Source organism: Astyanax mexicanus, chromosome 11 (genome assembly GCF_023375975.1).
Source record: "Astyanax mexicanus isolate ESR-SI-001 chromosome 11, AstMex3_surface, whole genome shotgun sequence".
Taxonomy (NCBI): Eukaryota; Metazoa; Chordata; class Actinopteri; order Characiformes; family Acestrorhamphidae; genus Astyanax; species Astyanax mexicanus.
In genome coordinates, this window is record NC_064418.1 from 3,388,045 (window position 1) to 3,414,266 (window position 26,222).

Here is a 26,222-nt window from a genome sequence, read left to right on the forward strand (position 1 = left end):
AAACCCTGGTTTTTAATAACCACAGTTTTCATGCATATTGGCATCATGTTGTCCTCCACTAGTCTTACACACTGCTTTTGGAAAACTTTATGCTGCTTTACTCCTGGTGCAAAAGTTCAAGCAGTATAGCTTGGTTTGATGGCTTGTGATCATTCATCTTTCTTTTGATTATATTCCAGGGGGTTTTAGTTTGGTAAAATGAAAGAAACACATCATTTTTAAGTGGTCTTTTATTTTTTTTTCCCAGAGCTGTCTGCCTGTGGAAAATGATTAAACCAGGGTGGGCGGAGTCTGTGGGCTGGCTGTTTTAGCCCCGCCCACCCATTCATTTCTCCGCTCCTCCTCCTCCAGCCTCCAGCTTTTTAGGTCACTTTTCTTTTTTCTACTCTTTTTCTTAAAGCTGCAGATTCAGACTGAAGGCGTTTTATTTCAGCACAGGTTTTATAGAAGTTAAAATAATTAAATAATGCTGGATATTATATACAGCTGGATACTGTTTATTTAACGTTAGGGTTTATAATGTTTGATCAGAGTCTGGGTTAGATAGTTTAGGTTAGTTTGCTGGAACTTCTGGGATTTTCCCCCAAAACTGTGAGCACTGCTGCTTCAGGACGTCGTGAGGTTTATTTTTACCCCTCTGTTTTTTTTATTGGAGTCTGTAAACTTCCCCCGGTCCGTCTCTCCGTCTCTCCGTCGCCCTGTTTACCCGGATTACTGCTGCAGAAGTAGAGGATGCAGCTCCAGCAGCAGCAGCGGGCGCGCTAAGATCTTCCCGCCGGACTCGGAGCTCTTCCCGCGGTTACCTCCTCCCGCTCCCCCCGCTCCTCGCCATGGGCTGCGGGCTGCGGAAACTGGAGGACCCTGAGGACAGCAGCCCGGGGAAGATCTACTCCACGCTGAGGAGACCACAGGTCGAAACCAAGACCGACACCGTGTACGAGTACGTGCTGCTGGACTTCAGCTTAGAAGGTACAAATAGAGTTTACAAACTTTTATAAGGCTTTTGTTACTGTTAATGAGTTTAACAGAGACACAGGCACACAGGCATGTTCAAAAAAGCAGAAAAAAACAGCATGAATAAGCTGCTCAAGCTGGTTAAGTGCTTTAAACTGGTTGATTAGTTTACATTTGTACAAGTATGTGGATTTGTTTTTTATATGAAATTAATGGCTTAGCTCATTTACAAGCATGGCAAGACCAAGCTGGTTGGCTTGACCATCAAGACCAAGCTTTTTGTCCAATAAGACCAAGTTTCTTGGTAGTAAGACAAAGCTGGTTGACTTGACCATCAAGACCGAGCTTTTCAACCAGTAAGACCAAGTTGGTTGTCTGTACCATCACAACCAAGCTTTTTGACCAGTAAGACCAAGTTTTTTGACTTGACCATCAAGATCAAGTTTTTTGACCAGTAAGACCAAGCTGGTTGACTTGACCAGCTCCCAAACTTTTTGACCAGTAGGACCAAGTTGGTTGGCTTGACCGACAAGATCAAGCTTGTTGACTTGATCATCGAAACCAAGCTGGTTGACTTGACCATCAAGACCAAGCTTTTCGACCAGAAGACCAGGCTGGTTGACTTGACCATCAAGACCATGCTTGTTGACCAGTAAGACCAAGTTGGTTGTCTAGACCATCAAGATCAAGCTTTTTGACCAGTAAGACAGAGTTGGTTGACTTGATCATCAAGACCAAGCTTTTTGACCTGCAAGACCAAGTTGCTGGAATTGACTAGCAAGACCAAGTTGCTGGTTGACTTGCCTACCGAGAGCAAGCTGGTTGACCAGCAAGACCGAGCTGGGTGACCAGCATGACCAAGTTGCTTGACTTGACTAGCAAGACCAAATTGTTTGACCTGCAAGTCCAAGCATGACCAAAATCAAATGCATCAAAAACTATGCTGGTAAATTGCTGGTTTACCAGCATGCTTACCTGTATGGAGTATGTTTACATCTGGATGACTAGCTTTAGACCCATCTTCTTTATTCCCCACAGACTAGCTGAAAATGTGTGTAACCAACTACCAGCAAAAAACAGTCCAGTTAAGCTGGATATTTTTTTTAGCAGTTCACCTTGAACAACGCATGCTTTGTGTCTTTCCCACTGAAATTATGCTGAAATATTTATCCAGTAGACTTTTTTTTTCTTGTTTTTTAATATGTCAATGTGTCCCACACATTACCGTCTTCAGGTTGATGGATCAGATGGATTCAAAATTACACTCTGCTTCATCAAACACAGAAATAGGTCAGGAGTGCTTTTCTCCTTGTGTGACCTCAAGTGGAAAACCTGAACTGATTGTTTTGTTTTCAAACTTTTGAACTTTGAGGCCTGAGTCTTAAACGTGTCTTAAATAGTGAGAAGGTTTAAGTGTGTTAAGTTTGATTAGAAGCTTTAGGCTCTTAGACCTTCTGTTGTGTTTGTACAGTCCAGCCACGTGTTCAGTCTTTTTCACAATCAACATTAGAATTGACCATAAGAGAGAGAGAATCAACCAGACACCTCGACTCACTTTCTGGTGAAAACTTGAGGTAAAATCTTCCTCCCAGAGAGAATAACAAAGTTTTTTGGAGTGATCTGGTATGAAATGGTTAATTATAGAGAAAATTAAGATTTCAACAAATGCCGTCTGTACTGCTATTGTATGTTAAACTGTACAGAAATCTGCACTTATCCAGAGCATAGCACCTTCTTCCTGTATTTACTTTTTTTTTGCTACTGCTCCAAACAGGTCTGACCAACATTGTTTTTTGTGTCACGTTTTGGTGCTTCTTAACTATTCCCCTGTGTGAAAACAGACCAAACCAAGAAGAAAGAAATGAATTCATACGCTTGTTAACTGATTCAGACCAGAGCAAACCAATTATAGGTGTGAAAATACCCTTAATCTCTTTTACAATCAGGAATTTTACATTTAATGACTTGTGTATGTATGCATTAAATGTAGATTGGACCATGAGCTGTCTGTCACAGTTACAGTTAGCAGTCTTGTTATGGTAATACGGGAAATATGGGATGCATGTTAAAGATTTTAGGCATCTAAGCATATTATTTAAAACTATTTATCTCAGACTTATCTATCTTTGCCTGGAAAAACACCATGTATTATTTGAACAGATACAAATAAACATGTAAAATCTTTACTTTCTGTATAAATGTCATTGGTATTTAATATTAGTTAGTGTTTCACTGAGCTAATAAACACTTACTGCCAACATAAGAAAAAAAACGTTTTAATGTAATATTCACACGTTTACACAGAACAGTAGCACTGGAGAGCTAGAATGTTGAACTGATGTTAGAATAAACATGAGCTTCTTAAAGTATTTCTGTTACCTAATGGCTCTGAATCCACGTCCTATTAATTATAGATGAATATGAACACAAAGTGCCAGGTTGTTTTAATCATTAATTGGTAACAGTACTAAGAGTAGTTTTGGGGGAAAAAACGGTGCAAATATTGTATATTTTAACGTCACATTAGAGCTAATCTAGAATACATATTTAGGTAGAATGTGTTAAAAAAAAAACAAAAAAACACATGGAGCATAAATCACATCAACACATGTCTGTAGCTCCTCATTCCTGAGACACACCTGGAGTACAGATGCCTGAAGCTGTTGGATGCTGCTTGATTTTTGACAGGTTTGCATGACAGAATATCAGCCTGGAGTTTTCAGAGAAATCTTACACTTGCTCTGATTTATAAAGAATCTTTTAGGATGCACTGATATGGAAATTGTGGGCTGATTAGGATATCGGACATTTTTAATGTATATCTGTAAGTGCTATGCATGTCCTGTTCCAGTTCTTTGTTGTGATATGATTTTAGTTTATTTTCATGCTGAAAATCAGTCAATGTGATATGGTAATTGCTCTGTTGGATCTATGTCACATTTAAAAAGATGAAATAAATATTGGATTGGATGAGAAAATTAGATTTGGCCCACTTGATTAAAAGTGAATCAAGATAAAATAGAAAATAATCAATGTCTTTTAACATATACCTGGGTTTATAATGATTCGGCCAATTGACAAAAATGGAAAAAAACGTTATAATTTAATATTGGTATATTAAACATGCAAGGAAATATAATGGACATATGTAAATTTATTGTATGAAAAGTTGCTAACTTAATTATAATCACAGGCCTGATTAGAGGGACATTTTACATGAATCTACAATTTATACATTTCGATTATGGTTGCACAATATATTGTTTAATAATTGTCATTGCATGTGCTTTATCATTGATTTACCTCATATCTTCAATACACAGAGTGCATTATTAATATTGTGACATTGGATTATTCACTTTTGGTGATTCTGATCTTTTTTTTTTAGTATTGCTATTTATTGCAAAAAAGAAAACTATTCAGATTCTGACTATTCTGTCAGATTTCTTCCCCCAATATCACAGATAGATACTTATTTAGTGCTTAAATGTTCTGCATTTCTGGAGAACAGTGTATTAACAAGAACCAATATATTTACTACAAATCAACAGATTTTCTTCACAAGAGTTTCACTATCAGCAAGTATTGTAGTCAAGTTTGATCACCTAATCTTCACTGTTTGAATGATATCAGAGGCCAAAGCTATTGGCGCTATCAAAGACCATTACAGGCTTTAGATCAGTGTGTGACAGGATTAGGAGTGTTGTTCAAACAGTGCTTGAGAATGTGAGAAGAATATCACCCAACCTTTAAACAGTTCACATGACTGATTTGTAGATAAATAGAACAATTGGAACGAGCCCCGAGTCATCAGACTGGGGTCTGAGTGTACGCTCAGTTTCTGATGCTGATAAGAGAATGCTGGGATCCAGCTGAAGAGGCCTGAGGAGCAGTTCAACCCAGATTAAAAAAAAATACTGTACTCAATAAACCACACACGTATCAGCCAAAACGTTTTCATTTCATTTGTAAATCAGAGAGCAGAGTCCAAACTGCTTGTCTAGTGTGAAGTTTCCACCAATCAGTGATGGTTTGGGGAAACGTGTCATCTGCTGGTGTTGATCCACTGTGTTTTATTATCAAGTCTAAAGTCAGTGCAGTTTTGTTTTCCCACAAAATCTTACAGCACTCCCCTCTGCTGACAACTTTTATGGAGTTGGCAATCTTATATACTATTCAATTTTACATTTTATGTTTTTGATCTTACATATTTGAAAACGCTACTCATTTCTGAAGTGTTTACTGTCTTACCTTGGTTACCGTCGCCTCCCACAGACTAATGCGCACATATTTTCTTATATATATATATATATTTTTTTTTTACAGGTAAAGCTGGTTTTGAACCATTTCTTTGTCATCTGTAGTTTGATTTTTAGTATAGGGGGATTTTTTTTAGGCCATAATCACCCAGCACGGTGATATATTTGCGGTGATATTCAAATTTCTTTGAGATGCACTTGTATAGCCGTCAAAATTTTACCCTGGACAAAGTGGTTTAGATCCTTTGTAAATGTTTTTTTATTTTGCATGTTAGTGGTCTTAATGTTGTGGCACATTGGTTTATAGTAAAGTCTGTTGATCTATTATGGATCTATTACCAGGATTAGGCCTATAATTGTTCACTTTTTAATGCAGCCACAAAATTAACATTCTTTTTTACCCTCGACTCTAGAACACATGGTGCCCAACTAAAGGGCACCCAGGCAAGTTGAAACTTGACCCCATGTTTCATCTAAAAACACTTAACTCCAAACCTGAATTCATGCTGCAGGGCTTACCTTTACCTACACTGTATGCCTTTGCTTTTATCAGGACCAGCAGTCTGTGACCTAAATTCAGCACTTTAGTCAAAGGGGGAAAATGGGCCAGATACCATTTTTTTTCTATATCATGATATGACTGGTATTAAATCTCTGAATATTGCATAGTGAATCCAAGGCCCAGTAGCATTGGATTCTGTGGAATGCCAGATGTTGCTGTGTTGCAGAGCCAACAGACAGATTAAAACCGATTGGCCTTAATCATCTACCTTGGATCTGTTCCTGCTGAACAGCTGTGAACCCAAGGATTAGACCAACCAATGAGTTCAGTGACGTTGGATCGGAGTCGGTGCTAAAACTGGAGACTGACTTCCAGAGCTGCTCACGATCTGCAGTGTAAACGATCATCTGCCCTGAAATGACCGAAAACATGTCAGTGTTTAATGTTGAATCCCAAAACTGAATCCCATTGGCTCTCAGCTCTGCTCTGTATGTTCTTTAAGATAATACAATATGGCTTTGAACCCCAATGGTGCAGGAATCTAAATCTGCATGGATTCATATAGCATTTGACATGTGTATATATAATTGATTGTATAATTGATTGTATAATTGACTAATCACAACAATATTCTGTGATTACCCGTGATTAATTGCATTAATTAATTAATTCTTAAGACGCAAGGTTTCATAGTGGATATTTTTAAATGTAACTAAAAGAATGAATGTAAAAAATGTTAAATGCAATTATATTTATATTACTGGTGTTGTGTTGAATAAAAAATTAGTATATACTTGTATGTGTGAGGGGAAATAAAGCCAACGTGTGGCGCTGGAATAAAGAAAGCATGATAAATTGAATAGAGGAAACTTTTTAACTTTATTTTAAACATCTCAGCTTGGTTGTAAGTATTTTTGAATTAGATCTTAATTTGGTGAGTATAAAAGATCGTTTTCACACCTGTAGTTGTAAAAGTTTCTATGATCAATAGTCAGTTGATGAGTTTGTTTATTTGGAGCGTTTCTCCCTCTGTTTGGTTTGGTTTCACACAGGCATAAAAACCTAAACGCACCAAAATGTGCACCAATAAACCACGCAAGCACATCGTCTCCTTTGATTGGTCAGAGCTGTCTGGCACGGGAGCAAAAAAGTTAAAATATAGTGAGAAGATTCTGTGTTCCAGTGTGGAGATCTGTATCTATAGCAGTGTAAAGCTGCTTTAACACCGAACACTGAAAATATGCTCTTTTAAACACCAGTGTTTTAAATGAGAGGTGCATCGCAGAGTCGTGCAGCTGCGAGCAGTGAACGCTGCACAAACCACCCTTAGTGTGTAAACAGCATGGAGCAGCAGAGACAGCTTTTTTTGCATAGCAGTATATTATCTGACGAATATAAATCCGATTAAACTGCACCTTATCAGCAATGGATCGAGAGGAGATCACATTTTCACCACAAGCAAAGTGCGCTGGGAGGGGCGGGGCAGATTACAGTGGAAGTTGGGGTCAAACTTGGTGATGTAATTTAAATTAAATTAAATTTAAACATAATTACAAAGCTTTAAGGCAGAATAGTGTTTTGTGTATATTAATGCTTGTGCTGCATTTACTTGCAAGTTTACAAGTTAAATTGAGTATTAAAATTATATTTAATAAATCAAATATTAAAAATGATGCTCTATTTAATACATTTGGGTTGAGATGAAGATAAGAAGAGATTGGAGATCATCCAACATTCTGACCACACTGTGAACTTTCTGAAAAATCAGTAATATCAGAATAATAAGATTAAATAAAACCGTTTATAAAGATATGAAAGGTTAGGAGTGGTTAATAAGTTTATGAGAGGAATGCACTGAACTGATGATCTGATAAACAGCATGACATCGCTGTGCTCATCTTTCTCCTTGTGATTATTTCCTAGAAGCTCTACATGCTGCACCAATAATAATGGTGTTGTTCTGACCCTGCCCCACCTGGTTAGTCTGGCTAGAAATCTCAGAATGCACAGTGGGGGCTGACGGTCCACAGTCCCTCAATCTGGTGTAATCTCTCTCCTTGTTAATCTGAACGGGATACGGGAGCTGGTGGATTAAGAGAGATTGGGTTTGAGTGTGTTTTTCTGGTGTTGGTATTTGGAGAGAAATAGTGCTGGATGTAAAGCATCTCAAGAATACAAGTAGACGTGTTTTTTTGCGTAGGAACGGTGCATACACACCGAAAGTGACAAAAAAAATTACACTGTAGCTTCAAAATTGACACTGCATAAAGATGCAGCTCTGATCTCTGCTCAATTTTATGCAAATAAACAGTGATTTGTGGTGCAACTATCAATCAGAAAGCAGGTTTGCACATTTAAGGGTTTTTTACGGTCATGAAAAACCTGGAAATATCTTGGAATTTAAAAATAGCGATTTCCAGGTCTGGATAAGTCTGGAAAAATAAAAATACCCAGAAATGTTGGTCTACAAATCTTTGTGTTTCAGTTTATCGATGGCTAAAAAAAAATGTCCGCTTAGAGTTAATTCAGTAATTTAGCTCTACACAATGGAGCTCTCAGGATCTGACACTCATTTTATTATTAAAGATTGTGTGTCAGATTCATTTTAGGCCTACTATAATCAATTTTATTATAGTTTTAGTTTTTTAGGTTTTTGGTTTTATTGTCCATGTCTGCACTGATGTTTTAAAAATCGTATAATCATGAAAAAGTCATGGAAAATAAACGTTTAAATGGAATTTATTGGTTAAGAAGTGTATAAAACCTCATATTCCTTTGGAACTGCATCACTGACTTTAGTGCCTACTGAAGTTTTTTTCCACTCATTAAATGGAGTTAATGTGTTTTCGATGCTTGTAAACACATCAGCAGTCAGCAAGACAAGACAATCTCTCTTGTTGAGATTATCTAAAATAAAAACACTTTTATTAACCAGTTAACAATATTTAAATCTGTATTTTTATAGTATTCTTTTCTTTTTTCAAAAAAAAGATGCAGGAAGTTAGTTAACATGTAGCCAAATAGGAAACCTTTAGTGAATAAATAAAGCCCAATATATTATAATAATATTTATATATACCCTTTTGCTTGACGACACATTGATTGATTGTCATTGGTTCAGAATGTAGCCTGTCTGCCAGTAAAGAGCAATTTTATTGATTGTAATGTAAATGCAGGGTAACATGGATAAATAGCATCAAAATAGCATCATGCACATTTGGTAAATATCCTTAATAAAGGAAACTTATAAAATACAAAGAGGTTTAAAACATTTATATGGTAATAGGCTCTCCCCACGGACTTAATCTGTTAGAAACAAATTGTATCTTAAAACAAGTAATGTCTCTTAATACAGCAGGACAAATCAATTTCATACAGCCGTTTGTAGATTTGTTGAGGTTGCCTTTGACTGACGTGATTTGCCGTGACTGATGAGATTAGACTGCAGTGTAATCCGATTTATATTATGTTTGTATCCATCGTCTTTTATTGAGTAAATCATGTTAAAGCAGGTCATGTTTGTGTTTCAGAATCTTTATATTCACTCAGGTTCTAAAACAAGAACAGCTGTAGGTTTGTCACTCTCTGTACGTCTTTCGGCTTCATCATCCCCACACTATTTCTCTTTCTCACCCTTTTAAACGCTTCCTTTCATTACTCATGAACTCTCTTCCCTTAAACTGGGTCATAAAATCTGCTCATAAATTCTTTCTCCTCTTTCTCCTGCCTCTTTTTCTCTCCCTCTATCCTCAAACTGTCACACTGTTGCCCTTCCATCTTTATATTCTTTCTGTAAAATTGTAGCATTGTATTACTAACAATTCGTAATTTAATTATTAAAATCTGCGAGATATATGGAATGAAATATATATTAGCCTGCCATGAATTGGATGTGGTCGTTTCAGAGCATCTCCTGGGTTTTCACATGAGGTGAAATGTGGAAAGCGGTAAGTCATTCTCAGCACCACAGGGATACTGACATTCAGGCACATTTTAAAACATTTGGGGGCCTTAAGATAAAAAGATTACTAGCATTTACTCTACCAGACAGGTAGATAACATATCCAAAAAACATATATTTAGTTGTTATATTTAGTTGTCGTTTCTGTATAGACCTGCTTTATTTCACCGAATTAATGGTCTCTGAAGAAGGACAGGATTTCGACTCAGTATTCTCAATATGAATGTATGAATATTCATATATATACATGCAAACATATCTCCTCTGATTGGCTAACAGCACTGCAGCAGAGAACGCCTACCTGCCTTCCCCCACAGTCAATTTTACAGCTCTTAAACGCAAAGGACAAAATGTTTTCAGAGATACAGCCTCCCCTTTTTATCATAAAATGTGACACGAATGGCGCCCAAATGGACCGGTGTTCTGTCGACTTGTGCTATCTTGTCAAACTGTACTTCCCTAATGTATATTTAAGGTCTTGGTGAAACGCGAAATCAACTGGAGATCCGATGTTAACCTATAGTAATTTACACAAGATAGCTACTGCTAATATTAACTAGCTGGTGTGAACAGAGCTGTAAGCTGTAAGCTCTGCTGCAGCCCGGCTTCAGCTCTGTCTGTAGGCGGTCCCAAGGTAGGCGAGGCCATGAATACTAATTCGTGGGTTGACGTAGACGCGGTGCTTTTCCTGTTTGACTTTTTTTTTTTTTATTATTTCCTTTTCTTAGCTACTGCAGACAATGGAGTTTGACAAACAGTTTCATATGCAGCATCATAAACAACTCAGAGAGACCTACTGTATTTCACAAAGAACAAGAAAAAATGGTGATTTTAGTGGAAGGAGACCTTTAAAAACTTCAGCAGCACTGCTTTGTCTGATTCACTCCTGCCACTTTTATGTCAGGTGTCAGACACTGCATGATCCACCACCAAAATAATAGCTTTGTGGGGTCTTATGGGGTCCTGAATTTTCTATAACAGGGTGAATAAAGGTGATAAAAAAGTGTGCAGGGAAATAGATACAGGACTGTATAGTCTGTACCATTAATTATAGAACTAAAACATTAAAACATGCTCCTATGTGGACGGTGGGACTACAAAAAATGGTAAAAGTGGTAAAAAAAAACTGTGTATAAATTTATACACCTTTCTAGAACTTCCCCCCAGTTCTCTCTCTCTCTTTTTCTCTCTCCCTTCTTCCCTCTGTGTTTCTCTCTCCTGGGAACAGAGGGCTCAGTGTGTGAGCTGAGTGTGAGAGGGATGCAGGGAGAAGGGGAGGGAGGGATGGAGGGATGGATGGTGGGAGCGTGTTTGGGGAATAAAGGCTCTGGCCTCTCTGGGGTTGGTGTCATGCTTTGTGGTTCAGTGAATGCCAGCACTTTTCATTTCTCTTGGACTACAGACTCTACAGACTCAGTGTTTTGACTGTCTGGTGGTTGAGGTGAGCTGCTGTACACATGCAGCGCCTGAATGATGACGATACACCCAGAGAAAACCTTCCCATAACCACTCACTCATGCTCAAGTCTGGTCACTTGTCTGGAAAGAGTTGCTGTGCCAAAGCTGTTTTGTGTCCCACAGTTGCCAAGTGAGACCAGTCTTCTGATACAATCGCATGAAAAGGTCTGGTACCAAAGCTGTTTACCATTTAAGGGGTGTTTCAGAAGTGTGTGTGTGTGTGTGTGTGTGTGTGTGTGTATTTGGGGGTGGAGGAAAATGGGGTGAATATGGGTAAAAAAACTGAAAGACTGAATGTTTGCGTGGAAGTATGTTTGTGTTGTGTGTGTGTGTGTGTGTGTGTGACTTGTGGAATGTGCTCAGATTGGTGTGTGTGTGTGTGTGTGTGTGTGTGTGTACGGTGAACAGCAGCTCTTTGTGGACACAGGAAGTGTGTTTGAGGGCAGAGTGAGTGTAGAGGGGGGTCAGTGGGGATCCTCTGCCAAAGAAATACAGGCAGAAAGTCCAGAAATATATAAACTACAGACAACATTTTTTATCATTTCAAATAAAAATATTTAGTCATTTAAAGCATTGATTTGCAGAAAATGAGAAATGGCTGAAATAACCAGAAATAGCGGAGCTTTCAAACCTCAAATAATGCAAAGAAAACAAGTTTATATTATAAAGTTTATATTATAAAGTCCAGAAATCAATATTTGGTGGAATAACTGTTTTTTTAATCACAGTTTTCATGCATATTGGCATCATGTTCTCCTCCACCAGTTTTACACACTGCTTTTGGAAAACTTTATGCTGCTTTACTCCTGGTGCAAAAAAAAAATCAAGCAGTTCAGCTTGGTGGTTTGATGGCTTGTGATCATCCGTCTTCCTCTTGATTATATTCCAGAGGTTTTCAATTTGGTAAAATCAAAGAAACATAATTTTTAAGTGGTCTCTTATTTTTTCCAGGGTTGTATTACGAGTGTAACGATACATGTAATCGTACCGAACAATCAAGGAACACGGTCCCAATTTAGTTTTTTGTTCATTTTGCATTACCTGTATTTTTCACACTATTAGGCACACCAGACTATGAGGCGCACTATCAATAATTGTTTATTTTTTTGCTCTATTTTCATACATAAAGTGCACTGAATTATAAGGTGCATTTTATGCGACACTAGTAAGGAACAGGGGGGGTCACCATGTTTTTCTTTTAATTCAGCAGGTGGGTTTCTCATGTTCCCCGTCCAGATAGGGCTTTATTGCGAACAGTACAGTACTTTAATGTCTCCTGCATGTTCTCTTATTCCACAGGAAGTCGACCCACTGTGCAGTACTTGTCCTCTCTGTGTGATCTGCCTCAGGCCCTGCAGCCCTACTACACTCAGGGCTATGTGCTCGCCGCCCTGCATCCCATCATCCTCTCCGTGGGCCGCACACGCTCACTGGCCTGCAGCCTTCTCTACCGCGCCATCCTGGCAAGGCCACGACCGAGGTGAGACAGATACACCTTACACTCCCTTCTGTGTGTCTCAGCAGCTTCTAAAAAATTAATAAACTACTTTTATACAGCAGTTACAGGGGTTAGACAATGAAACTGAAACACCCGGTTTTAGAGCACAATAATTTATTGTGGTGACGGACAGTTCTGGTGGAAAGAGGAGAGTTGAGGGGCACATTGAATTCTACGTGATTTGATCAGCCGTGGTTTTATGTTTTTTGGATACAATCCGGGTTAGCACCCGAACATCCCTTTCAGACAGCTTCCTCTTACAGCGTCCACAGTTAATCCTGTTGGATGTGGTTGGTCCTTCTTGGTGGTATGCTGACATTACCCTGGATATCGTGGCTCTTGATGCATCACAAAGACTTGCTGTCTTGGTCACAGATGCTCCAGCAAGACGTGCACCAACAATTTGTCCTCTTTTGAACTCTGGAATGTCACTCATAATGTTGTGTGCATTGCAATATTTAGAGCAGAACTGTGCTCTTACCCTGCTAATTGAACCTTCACACTCTGCTCTTACTGGTGCAATAATGTGCAATTAATGAAGATTGGCCACCAGGCTGCTCCAATTTAGACATGAAACCTAAAATCCCACACTAAAATGATGACAGGTGTTTCAGTTTCATCAGTTTCAAAAGCGATCAGCAGGTGTTTGCTGACTGATTTGACCTCAGAGATGCTATCAGAAGAAATGTGTGTTTATCAATATGATCCAGTTACATGATCCAGTTATACTCTGCATATATCGCAATATATTAAATACTGTATATAGAGGTGTGTATCATACACGCCTGGTCAATACCCAGGCCTACCCTGATCCTGTATCCAGGGCAGAGTAGAGAGAGGGTGGTCTCAGCCAGTCCACACCACCGAGTAAATAATTAATTATTAATAAGGTGGTTTGCATTTTTAAACAGGCACTTACTAGGAGGTCAGACAGACATGAGGGAAAAGTAGGAGGCAGGTCTGGAGTGCCAGACTGTAAAAACTACACTGGAGGTGCAGATATGTGTTTACCCTGACAACAAAGTAAAAGCCTGAGCCAATGAGATAAAGAGGAGCAGCTTCAGTGCGCGGGAATGGCTGCTGGATCGTGACGCAGATGTAGTGGATTTTGCTGCATAATTAAAAAGGAAGTGTGTGATAAGCCATTGACTGAACCTGGAGAGATGTTTGTTCTTTGGAGATATACGTAGGTTAGACTCTGGGTAGGAAACACTTAGTAATGTCATACAAGGCCATTGAGAATTTTATGAGCTCTGGGTGCAGACATGCTGACCAGAACAAATCGAGTATGAGGTCCAGCTGGATTCCTCACGGCCCTCAAGGTCACAGATTATCGTACACAGACTGAGAACTGTAGAAGTGTAGTATGTCAAAGGAGACCTTTCTTTCTAGAAACATGTTTTATATTATCCCAACACTCCCAGTTTATTAGTACTAAACGTTAAGTTTGAATTAAAGATGGGATGTTTTATAGCAATCGTTGCTATATAGCTATCTCCTTTACAGAAGAAATAAGGATTTACCAAAATGAGCAGTATTGGCCAAAATCATACACAATTAAACATTTGTCCAGTTTTTTTTAAGGTTTTTATTCAGTCTGCCAATATTAAGTTTGATAAATGGTGTTAAATGCTTTATTTTATTTGCTTCATGGAAGTAGAAGGTAAAAGTAAAATTGAACCTGGTGTTTTGTTTTCTCTCGGCCAGCTCTCTCTCTCCCTCACTCCCTGCCTGCAAAATGACTTTAAATAAATTAGTTATTGTTCAGTATAAATTATTTGGACCTTTTAATTTTACTTCGACCAAACAACATTTGATTTTTTTTTTATAATTTGAGGTGCCAAATATTCGGTGCATCCCTATTAATTAATATTTTTAATTCATTATGTGAAAGTGCTGCTGGCTGTTGTGAAAGTGGGATGTGGTAAAATGCAACAGCTATGTTTGTATTATTTATAGTGAGTTTTTTTTTTTTTAAGAATTTACCACAAAGAGCAGCATTTCTCTGCTAGGCACTGCCAGATATCTGCAAACGGGTTGGTGCTTCAACTAGGCCTTTAGGCCCGACCTGGTAAAAGCATGGCATGTTTAGTAGGATAAAAGCTAATACCGAACACTTCAGTAAGAGTGTGTGTTTGTGTCCCTGTGTGTTTCAGTAAGCATGCTGTAGCCATGGTCCACAGTGTTCCGGTGCTGAGGGTAGAGGAATGGCCGCTGCCTGGAGATTCACTGACCAGCGATACAGTGAGAGTCCTCGTAGACCGGGTTAGTGTCTGTACACTGTACACATCACAGAGGAAGTTTACAAAGCTGAACATCATCACTTCAGGGTTCGTACGGTCATGAAAAACCTGGAAAGGTCATCTGAAAATAGCAATTTCCAGGACTCGATAAATTTTGGATAGAAAGTCATAGAAATTTGGTCTACAAATGTTTGTTTCCGTTTGTCCACTGAGAAAATCTATATTGAGCTTACAAATAAATTTTATTGTTAAAGATTATGTGTCCGATTCATTTTAGGCCTACTATAATCAATTTTAATTAGTTTCAGAAATGAACAAAAATCGGAATGAATTTATTCGGATTGGAGGAAAGCTTTGCATGTAAACACAGCCAATCTTAATGGTGTTGCTGACGAACCAGGCTGGCTTATTCACACCACTGAGGTCGGCAGGTGTGTTCTCTGATCTGATTAAGCTGAAATGTGTGTGTGTGTCTCTGTGTGTGTGTGTGTGTGTGTAGGTGAACAGCATTGCTCGGGGAGGTGTGAGGTTTGTAGGCTCGGTGCTCCAGCAGGCCGGAGGAGGAGGAGGGGGGATAATATGTAACGGCAGGATGGCGAGTCCCAGACGAGGCTACCGCTCCCCACCACGCACCCCACCAGACGACCGAGAGGTGGAGGATGGAGGATACAGTCCAGGTCACTTTCTACTCACAATTCCACACCATCAATACCTCCTCATTCATATCATATTATATCATATATCATCTCTATAAAATTTTTATGTGAAAACGAGTGTTTAGCTCGTTACATTCTCCAAACAAATATGATCATTTTACAGGAGCTTACAGTAACTTTAAATGGGATTAATGTAAAGTATATTCCAAGTTTGCACATGCAGCTCTACCACATATCAGGTGATCTACAGCTGGGGCAGCATTGTAAAATATTGTGCTGTGGATGAAACTTAGTTTCTCTACTTTTCTAAAAAGATATTTAACTATGTATTCTTTCTGTGTATGTGTTTTACATACATGTGAGGCTAGTTGCTTTGTTTAGTTGTGTATTTGATTTGATTGCTCTTCATTGCACTTATTTGCTGCACTATCTATCTATCTATCTATCTATCTATCTAAAAACAAAAACATGACTATTGCATGAAATTTATTATTAAAGTGACTTTAATTCAGATCTATGATACTTGAAAATAAGGGACCTCTTCACGTGTGCTTCATATCTTTGGTAGACAAAGCTAATCTAGAGCTCCTGCATTTTAATCTTTAGTCCCACTGTTTTATCCCCTCACCCGTAGTGAACTCAGTCTGTCTGGCCCCTCCCTGGAGTGTCACTTCAGTTCACTGTAACCCTCTCCTGCCTGCCCCCTCTCGCTCGTCTCTGCCCCCTCCCGCTCGTCTCTGCCCCCTCTCGCTCGTCTCTGCCCCCTCTCGCTCGTCTCTGCCCCCTCTCGCTCGTCTCTGCCCCCTCTCGCTCGTCTCTGCCCCCTCTCGCTCGTCTCTGCCCCCTTTGCGTGGTAGAAGAGCCGGCTGAGCCTCAGGGCTCAGGGCTGTAGCACGCCACAGTTTACAGGAGGCTGTTGGAGTTCTGTCCTGTTAATGTTGCAGGAGTTTACTGCGTATCAATAACGGCTCCCTTACGCCCACAAGGGGGGGTCCAAGTCTAGGTCTGGGGAAAATTACCTGAAAAAATGTTTCCAACTTGGGATATCTGTGAAAGTCATGGAAATAAAGGACTAGCTGTTCTATTTCTGGCTGCAGAATGAGGTAACAGACATTTTGAACAGGAAAAAAAATCGATTCTAATGGCAGTCCAAGAGCATGATGCAACCACCACCATGCTTAACAGCTGGGAGTGTTTTTAGTTTTTAGCTTTCCAGATTTCCAGATTCCCACTAAGATTCCAATCCCAGATTCCCATCCCGCTGAATGCCACCTGATGGCACTACACTAAGGAAGAGCTAGCTAGCGCTTTGCATGGTTAGTGGCTAATGCTAATATTGCTCCAGCAGTGCTAGTCGGAGTTAGCAGCAGGCTACAGGTCGATAATACTCAGTTCTGAATGGTGAAAGATGCTAACTCTTAGTGGGTAATGCTAATGCTGCTCCAGCAGTGCTAGCCAGGGTTAGCAGCGGCCTATAGGCCGATAATACTCACCTCTGGAGGTGCATTGCAAGTGAAAGAAAATGTTATAACTGTACTGTGCTAAATTGCAGAGATGATACTTTTCTCCTGATTTTACCTCACTGTGTCCATATTTGCCTCATCAGACGATATTATTTTCCTCCAGCACATCTTTTCCTTGTAGCAACTTGAACTTGACATCAGAGTCATCCTATTGTATGCTGTATGCACCAGTTTTATTTATATTTAAAGCAGCAGTAAATAGTAATTCCAGTTTTATTTGCCTTTTCATTTTCAGACCTGAGGTTGCTGGTGCTGTTTCATTCCTGGGCTCCAGGCTGTGCTCCGCTGGACACGCTGGCCTGCTGCTACCACCAGGGGGCGCTGTCCATGCGCGTCTCCCGAAAGGGCCAAGTTGTGAGCGGATTGGAGGCAGATTGGCTGGAGCTGACTGCAGCGTACTACCGCAAGGGCTGGTCGTTAGTGGACTCGTTTGTGTACTGGGACACACCCAAAGGTACTGTACTTTAATCTATTCTAGATTCTGCTTTTCAATGAAAGGGGAACTCCACACACTCCACACAACAAACACAGACATTGTTTTGTTTGTTTGTCTCGATTGTTTGACCTTAAAATAGGGGTTAAGTGTGAATGAAGTGGGAGAGGAAAAGCTCAGCATCCTCCAGGCTTTCTTCCTAAAGGAAACGGAAGAGATTAAAGGAGTCTTCATTCATGTGGTTAAAAGCACTTCTCTATTCTTAAGGAAAGTCAAGAGGCTTTTATTGTTATTGCATTTGAGTACAAGTACAGTACTTACTACACTCGAAAAAACAGTAAAAATAAGGCTCTGAGTGGTCAAGCAGTCTAAAGTGCTGCCACTATAATCAGAAGATCACTGGTTCGAATCCCGGCCATGCAGCTTGCCATCAGCTGCCGAATCCCTGAGAGAGCACAATTGGCCTCGCTCTCTCTGGGTGGGTACAGTAGATGGTGTTCTTCCTTTCTTTTCCTAGGGTGATGTGGATCAGGACAAGGCTGCGTCTGTGAGCTGATGTATCAGAACCGAGTCGCTGCGCTTTCCTCCGAGCGTTAGCGCTGTATTGCTACTTGGCAATGCTGCATCAGCAGCAGTTCAAAAAGAGGCGGAGTCTGACTTCACATGTGTCGAAGGAGGCATGTGCTAGTCTTTACCCTCCTGGTGTTGGGGTATATTTAGTGCTAGTGAGTGGGTTGAGTAATTGACCTTGTACATTAGGGAGAAAATGTGATAAAAAAATAGAAAAAAAACGTAGTACTCACTACTGAATGTATGTGGTGAGTATAAGGTTTAGAAGTTTGGAACATTTGTAATACAAAAATATATTGTCGATTTTAAGTTTACTACATAATTTGAACCATTAGAAAATCTACAAAATTACCTGAAATAAACTCTTTTTACATTGACTTCAGTTGAAAGTTAAGAAGGTTTTATGTCTCTCTGTAAAGTTGCTGTTTTGGAGATACACGTTTTTATTGAACGTATATATATGTTTTTATTGGATACAGCTTTTTGATAACAGGGTTGTGTGTTCAATTCCTAGGTTTGTGTGTGTGTGTGTGTATTAGTGGAAAAGTGATGAGGGGTTTCAATTTAGTTTCTCTGTGTGTTGAGGAGTCTGATGGTCTGTGGGAAGAAGCTGTTGTAGAAGCTCGAGTTCTGGCAGTGATTGCTCAGATGCTCTGGTATATTCTGCCAGTTGGCATCAGTAAAAAGAGTCTTTGTGAGGGATGGGCTGGATTATCGACAGCGCTGGTGTCTTTGTGAATATGCAGCGTGTGGTGTCCACATTAACATAGTGACTACACTGGTTGCATTTATTCCTTTTTTTCTGTCTCTATTAATGCAAACCCCCTCCTTCAGTCCTCTGCTTCTGGTTTATTTCCTTTCTTTCCCAGTCTCGTCTGTCTTCTCCCACCAGAGCTATATTTAGAGCTTAAATCCCGACCCCACGACCTCACTTCCTCTTTCACACCAGACTATTAAGAGCTAAATCTGTGTGTGTATGCGTGTGCATACAGACATCTGGGGGCTGAGAATGTAGAGCACATGCAGAAATCTCTTGTCTGTTATCTCGTCTTTTCTGTTCTCTCTCTCGCTCTCTCTCTCTCGTCCTCTCTCTCGCTCTAAAAATTACAGCACACTGATTTGTCTTGTAAGTAGTTCAGTGTCGAGTTTTGTAGGTCACTGACACATTTTCAGCCCTGGTGGGAATGAGACCCAGTGAATGTTACACCATAGTAGCATGGCAGACAAATCACATCTCTCACACTGCAGTGTGTTTTTGTTATTCTGGCATCAGTAGCAAATGTATTTCATGAGTACGTAGCAATAGCTATTTTAAAAGTCTAACTACCACAATAATAATCAATTTATGAAGTGATCACAAAATTTGGAAATTGTGAATGAATTAAGAACAAACACACTGACTGCTCTTTGACTGGCCTCAGACCTCAGATTGAACAGATATAGCATTAGGTAAAGGTGCACTAAAATATATATATCGTATTTCACAGACTATAAGGCGTGTGTTTTAAGTATTATAAGGCGCAATATCAAGGTATGTCTATTTTCTGGTCTATGGTGTCGCACAATCATCTACACAGATTTTTCCCCAGAAAAATCCTAAAACTGATTATTTGGGTGAATAAAGTGGTTCCATTTATTAACAATAAGTTTAGATTTCCAATATTGTCAACAGTGCAGTTAGCAGCAATGCTAGCCGTGTGTAGCATCAATGCTAGTCATGGTTAGCAGCACTTAGCGCTAATAAGCAGTAGCTTGTTTTGACATGGTAAACATGCAGGCTACAGACCAATATATTTATATATATAAGATGTATTTTTTAAAACATATATTTTTAGCGCGCCTTATATAAAGCATGGTCGCATAGGGTGGTTTGCTCTAATAACAAACTCTTTTTGTTTTGACTTAATATAAAGGATGAAAGATGTGTTCTGGTTCTGAATATGAGTTCTAATAAGTGATTTTTTCTTGTTGGTCTTGTTTTTTTCTACAGGTGAACCAGTGCCCAGATCTTTAGAGGGTCTGTTTGTGTATGAGGAGAGGAGCACTGCACCACCAGCCAACGACACCATCGTAGTGGAGCAGTGGACAGTGATTGAGGTCAGCTGTAAAAAAAAAAAAAAAAAATATATATATATATATATATATATATATAGTAAAAAACATTTTAGTTTAATGTTTAAAGAGTGCTAGATTTTAATCTACACATATTTCTCTCCTCAAAACTGTTCATTTAGGTGAGTAAAGATAGCTGCTAACCGCTAAGCAATACACTGAGGAACCCTGAGTGTTCCAGTAAGCCAGAGTGATATTAGGTAGCAGTTTGTCTCACGCAGCTTGTTTTAACACGGTAAACACTCAGACTACAGTCTGATATACTCACCTCTGAACGGCGAAAGAGCTAGCGCTTAGTGTGGTTAGCGGCTAATGCTAATGCTGCTCTAGCAGTGCTAGCCAGGGTTAGCAGCAGGCTACAGGCTGATAATACTTACCTCTGAATAGCAAAAGAGTTAGCACTTAGCGCGGTTAGCGGCTACGACAAAGAAATAATCTACCAAAAAACACAAATGTTTAATGTGCTTTTCTGTTTTTCTCAGGGCTCGGATGTAAAGACGGATTACGGGCCACTCCTTCATACTCTGGCTGAGTTCGGCTGGTTACTCACCTGTGTGCTCCCTACGCCCATCATTCGTCATGACAGGTAACACACACCCCTCCTCACCTCACCTCACACTTCTTTACCCCTCTACCCCAAATTCTGTGTGTCTAACTTAAGCTTTTTTACAGTGAGGGAAATCTCGCCACCAAACAAGTGGTGTTCCTGCAGAGGCCTGTTAAATCCCAGACACTGCGGCAGCAACACGAGGTAAAGTACAGCTTTATCAGAATATGAGCTTAAAGCTTAGATTAAATAAGTATGTAACTTAATGCACAAATACAAAACAGCATTTAGCCAGGATGTGAATATCGCACCTTTATAAGCAGATAGTTACCTGTCGTGAATTGTGGCATCAGTATATGAATGTCTTTGCTAGAGATGCACAGAAACTTTTGTCCTGAACACCATTTTCTTTTTGAAATGTTAAAATTTTACTGTATAGAAATATTGCAGTGTACTATTTTGTACTACTGTATAGGGTTGTCACGATACCAAAATTTTGACTTCGATACCGATACCAACTGTAGTATCATGATTCTCGATACCAAAACGATACTTGGAAGAAAAAAAAACAATAAAAATATCTGAACATAAAATGTTTATTTTTGACTGAACTGGATTGAACACTGAACAATCTGTGCAAACGTTTTTATTCTAAAATGAAACATTTGTACAAAAAACAAGTTTCGTTATTATAACCTTAACTATAACATAATTATCTAAACACTTCCTAAAAACTAAAACTAAAACCATAGGTAATGGTAGCCTGACTATGTGAACCTGACGGGCGGGCAGAAGTTAAGTTCTGAATAAGGAAAATAAAGAGACAGAAGAACATTACAATGTTATGTTCATTTTAACACTCACTGCTCCGTTTTATTAATCAACCGTTTACCGTTTTTAATAAGCCCATGTTCAGTGTAACGATCAAGCAGGCTACGTGCCTGACCACAGATTTGCGAACCACGGGTCCAAAACAAAACTCCTGCACACTCCTCTCCGTGTTAACGTGATTTATTGGCAGTCGCTAGTAAATCTTAGTAAAGCTACAGACAGAGTGTATCTTGACTAACTCCACTAACCTGTCGACTTCTCAGCTCTTTGTAGAGATCAGGGTGCTTGTCTGCTAAATGAATGAGCGAAATATGATCAGAATTATGTTAAATAACACTGTAACATAGAAGCATAGAACTATTATTTAATTAAAATGATTTTTAAGAACAGCTAAACACAGTGCTGCAGGTCAAACGCGGAGGCGTTCACGTGCGAGAGAGAGACACAGAGAAAGAGTGAGAGAGCGAGAGTGAGAGAGAGAAAGATTTGCGTGTTCTGATGTGAGCTACTCACAGGTAAAGGTTCTCTTTGATCTCCTCGTGCTCATATTCTAGTCCCACACATAAGTCTGCAGCTCCCTCAGTGTTTTCTGTCGTATTTTGCGGTTAGCGCGAGCGCTTACAACTAACACCGCGGAGCGCGAGGTGCCGAATCCGCTACTGAATCCGACTCCCGCTTCGCGGACAGAATCGGCACAACACCCCCCGCTGTACAACTGCGGGAGTGAAAACAGCGCTTATAAATAAAGTAGTTTAGTTTCACTTTCAGTTTTCGTTATTTTCGTTATTTTATTTACAAATAAAAATATAAATAAAAAACAGATGCCTACATCTCAGACTATTTTCCCACACTTCACTCCTCGCGCCCGTTTTGTCCACAAGTCGCGGACGAGAGACATCTGTTATTTTAGCCGTCGCCATTCTACACTCGCTGCTGCTCTGCTGGCTTGCGCGTGAATCGATTCATTTGTTCAGAACACTAAGTTTATCTGAATCCTGCCACACCGACTGCTGCGGTGTGAATCAGTTTTCTTATGAACTGAATCAAATCGCGCCTACTAATTTGACTCATTTGAAGCTAGTGACTGGGCTATATACAGTATCGAAAGCATCGAACGCTAAAGAACCGAATCGTTTGTGATGACGTAGTATCGAAAAAGAATCGAACCTTCGGTACACCGTGCAACTCTACTACTGTATCAGTTTTAAAAAATGTATTGATTTTAGTTTACATGTCAGACAGTGGTTTATTTTGTGTGTTTTTTTTAACATACAAACAGAATTTCAAATTTTGTTATAGTAACATAATATGTTTATTATTATAGCACAGTTAGTTCCGACCATGCAATGTGATTGGCTGAGAGGCGTTTTATGAGTGCCATTATCAGCTGGTAATGCACTGTAATGTATTACTCTGCCTCATACAGGTAACCTCGCAAACGATGCAGCGCTTACAAGCCAAACAGAAGAGAGCGCAGCTACAAACAGAGCAGCAATGGAACTGTTTCAACTAGATAGATCATATTTTCTCGTCCTCTTTAACTTCTTTAAAATCTTTCAATAAACAGCGATAATGGAACTGTGGTATAATAATAATAATATGCAATAATACACTCGAGGTTCGTGCTATAATGTGTAATATTGCCGCTGCTGTGCTTGTCTATGGTATACAATATTATTGCTTAATCGTTGTTGTTTTATTATTTATAAATGCTTATAAATGTCTATTTTTGTGTCAAAGCAAGTGAATGTTAGTAATCAGTTTTTTTTTTTTTTTTTTAATCTCAGGTGGGCTCCTCAGTGAGAAGAGATGTGGTCAGTCACTCGGTCAGTCGAGGAGTGGCAGTCCCTCACGGGGAGGAGCTTTCCCCGTGCTCGGGGGGTATCGGGGGGTTCCCTGTGTTTGGAGGGGGCTACCCCAGTGCCCTGTCCCATCTGGAGGAGGGGGGCTTTGAGCAGGATGACGGGGCAGCCGAGGTTACCTGTATGTGACCAGCCTCGACCGAGCAAATCTGCTTAAACAGAGACATTTCTGATCTGCAATCAAGATTTTTTAATGGGATTTTATAAGCTTAAATATTAAGAGTCAAGTTTTTTTCACTCTGTCCCTTTGGAAATGAGGTTTTGTGCTCCTTTATTGGAGGCAAACTTTTTAGCACTTTTAAAAAAATGTTTTTTAAGAAGCCGTAAGGTTCAATTTTTAATACTTTCTCACACACACTGAGGTTTCATAGTTTCTGGGTTCAAACAGAGCTGTAATTTTACACTTTATGGTCCCAATGCACTCACACACACATGCATACATCACCATGCACCAACATCTCCCTCTACACTTACTGTTTTAGATACATTTAATCTCCCCCACACAGACAGACACACACACACTCTGGAGAACATCAAACATCACAATCACTCCATCCATTTCTGCTAGTCTTTAGGGAAACTTCACTCTAAACTTCACTGTTTCACTGTAAATTTATCTTTCTGGCGCAAAACAAAACCATCTGACTCTTACGGCTTCTCTGCTGCTCCACAGGTTTCAGCTCAGTGGGTTTTAGTTTTAAAGCAGTTAGTTGTTCATTAATCTTCTGTGAAATTCCATTGGAAAGATTTGCCTGTACAGTGTTTTAATCTCACAGTTAAAAAGGGAAAAAAGCAAGGGCACCATCAGTACTCTCACACAAACTCACTAATGGAGACAGACTGGGTTTTACTTCTTTGTTTTTTTTTTTTTGCCCTGGTCCTGAAGGCTCACTGCCTTCCCATTAAACCCTTTCAAAATGTATATACAGCTCTGGAAAAAAATAAGTTTCTTCAGTTTCTGAATCAGTTTCTCTGATTTTGCTATTTATAGGTTTTTGTTTGAATAAAATGAACATTGTTGTTTTATTCTATAAACTACAGACAACATTTCTCCCAAATAAAAATATTGTCATTAATAGCATTTATTTGCAGAAGATGAATGAAAAATGGCTTTCAGACCTTAAATAATGCAAAGAAAACAAGTTCATATTCATAAAGTTTAAAGAGTTCAGAAATCAATATTTGGTGGAAAAACCCTGGTGGTTTTTGATCACAGTTTTTTTCATGCATCTTGGCATCTTGTTCTCCTCCACCAGTCTTACACACTGCTTTTGGATAACTTTATGCTGCTTTACTCCTGGTGCAAAAATTCAAGCAGTTCAGTTTGGTTTGATGGTTTGTGATCATCCATCTTCCTCTTGATTATATTCCAGAGGTTTTCAATTTGATAAAATCAAAGAAACTCATCATTTTTAAGAGGTATCTTTTTTTTCTAGAGCTGTAAATATTATTTGTATTTCTATGTTATCAGGCCTAAATCTGTGTTCTAAAGGCAACAAAACACAAAAAGACGAAAACAGATGTTGTCCATTGCAGTGGATGCAGGCTCTGAAAGGGTTAAGTGTTTTTCCTGCTTTAACACACCAATTTTAACTCAATATTACAGTCTGTTAATCAGCTGATTAGTTAGATCAGGTGTGTTGGATGAATCAGATGTAGAGAAACACTAATAAGTACAGAGCAGCGGGTCTCCAGGACCAGGGCTGAGTAACACTTATTCAGTTCACTAATAGGATGAATTAGGATGAACAGAACTGAGTACTGTTAACTGTTTCAGATCTCACCATTTTTTTTTCTTGGTGATCAGATTTGGTCAAAATATTTGAGCACGAGTTCAGCAGTGGTGCAACTCAGAATCTCACAACTAATCAGTCACAACATATTTGTATTCAAACCCTCTTAAAGCATGTTAACCTTGTACTTTTGTACTTTCGTCAGTTTTAATAATGTTTTCTATTGACAGTGTTTATCGTCAGTCTTTACATTACTCTAAGCCGAACAGTAAAAACATACTATGCTGCTGTATATAGGATTAATAAGCCATAGAGTATTTCAGTCCATTTGTGTAATTATGCCAAGTGTATTAAGCCAGTGTTATTCACCAACTGCAGTATTTGAATATCTGGACATTATAACTTGATTATTGTTGCTTATTGTTGGTGTTAATATTCTATTAAAGCAGTTATTCCATCTTATTTTCCTCTTGTTTGTATATTTTGTATAGATGTGTATATTTTGAAGATGTGAACAGTTAAATGCTGATTTAATCTGCTAAAGGCCTGTGTTTTCTAATTCTGTACAGTAACTACAATTTTAACACTTGAAATATAACATATTTGCATTTTGGATCATTTCAATTGGTCCAACGGATTCAAACAACAAAGTTCAGTATTATATAATAATTAATAATATAGTTGACTCCAACACCATACACCACTGATTACAATATATAATGGTTTAACAGAATGTAACGTAATGTATTCTGCTGTATCTTTACAGTTGAATAAGGTAAGCTTTCTACTAAATTTGGAGCACTGCTGTGAGGATTTCATAATAAAATATTAATAAGAGTTAGGATGTTGAAATACTAATTTATAGAATAATTACAAAAAACTTTTTATATAGTTGTTTAAGGTTAGGTAAGGATAGACTATACAAGATGAAGCTAGGCTAGACTTGGTTAGCCTAGGTATATCAAGGCTAGACTAGTGTTAGCTTAAGTAAAACAAGGCTATATTTGACTAGGAATACTGAGGCTAGACTGGACTAGGTTAGCCTAGATATTCTGAGGCTAGACTGTACTAGACTAGGTAT

General features: G+C 39.0%; 1 protein-coding gene across 1 annotated transcript; it reads left to right on the forward strand.

The window, feature by feature from the left end:
• The first annotated feature begins 376 nt into the window (after positions 1-376).
• rftn2 (raftlin family member 2) lies at positions 377-25,603 on the forward strand. The gene is made up of 9 exons (XM_049485001.1): positions 377-969; positions 12,433-12,613; positions 14,788-14,896; positions 15,374-15,551; positions 17,289-17,507; positions 20,047-20,153; positions 20,651-20,754; positions 20,841-20,919; positions 23,334-25,603. Exons 1-9 carry the CDS (start codon positions 831-833, stop codon positions 23,535-23,537), a joined length of 1,320 nt encoding a protein of 439 aa, XP_049340958.1. The 5' UTR covers positions 377-830; the 3' UTR covers positions 23,538-25,603.
• Positions 25,604-26,222: the final 619 nt, after the last annotated feature.

What these genes read in the sequence shown, in the direction of transcription:
- rftn2 (XM_049485001.1), top strand. Translation starts at nt 831, where the DNA reads ATGGGCTGCGGGCTGCGGAAACTGGAGGACCCTGAGGACAGCAGCCCG. An exon ending in GCTGGACTTCAGCTTAGAAG is followed by an intron (nt 970 to 12,432) that starts GTACAAATAGAG and finishes CTTATTCCACAG; the next exon opens with GAAGTCGACCCACTGTGCAG. An exon ending in CACTGCGGCAGCAACACGAG is followed by an intron (nt 20,920 to 23,333) that starts GTAAAGTACAGC and finishes TTTTAATCTCAG; the next exon opens with GTGGGCTCCTCAGTGAGAAG.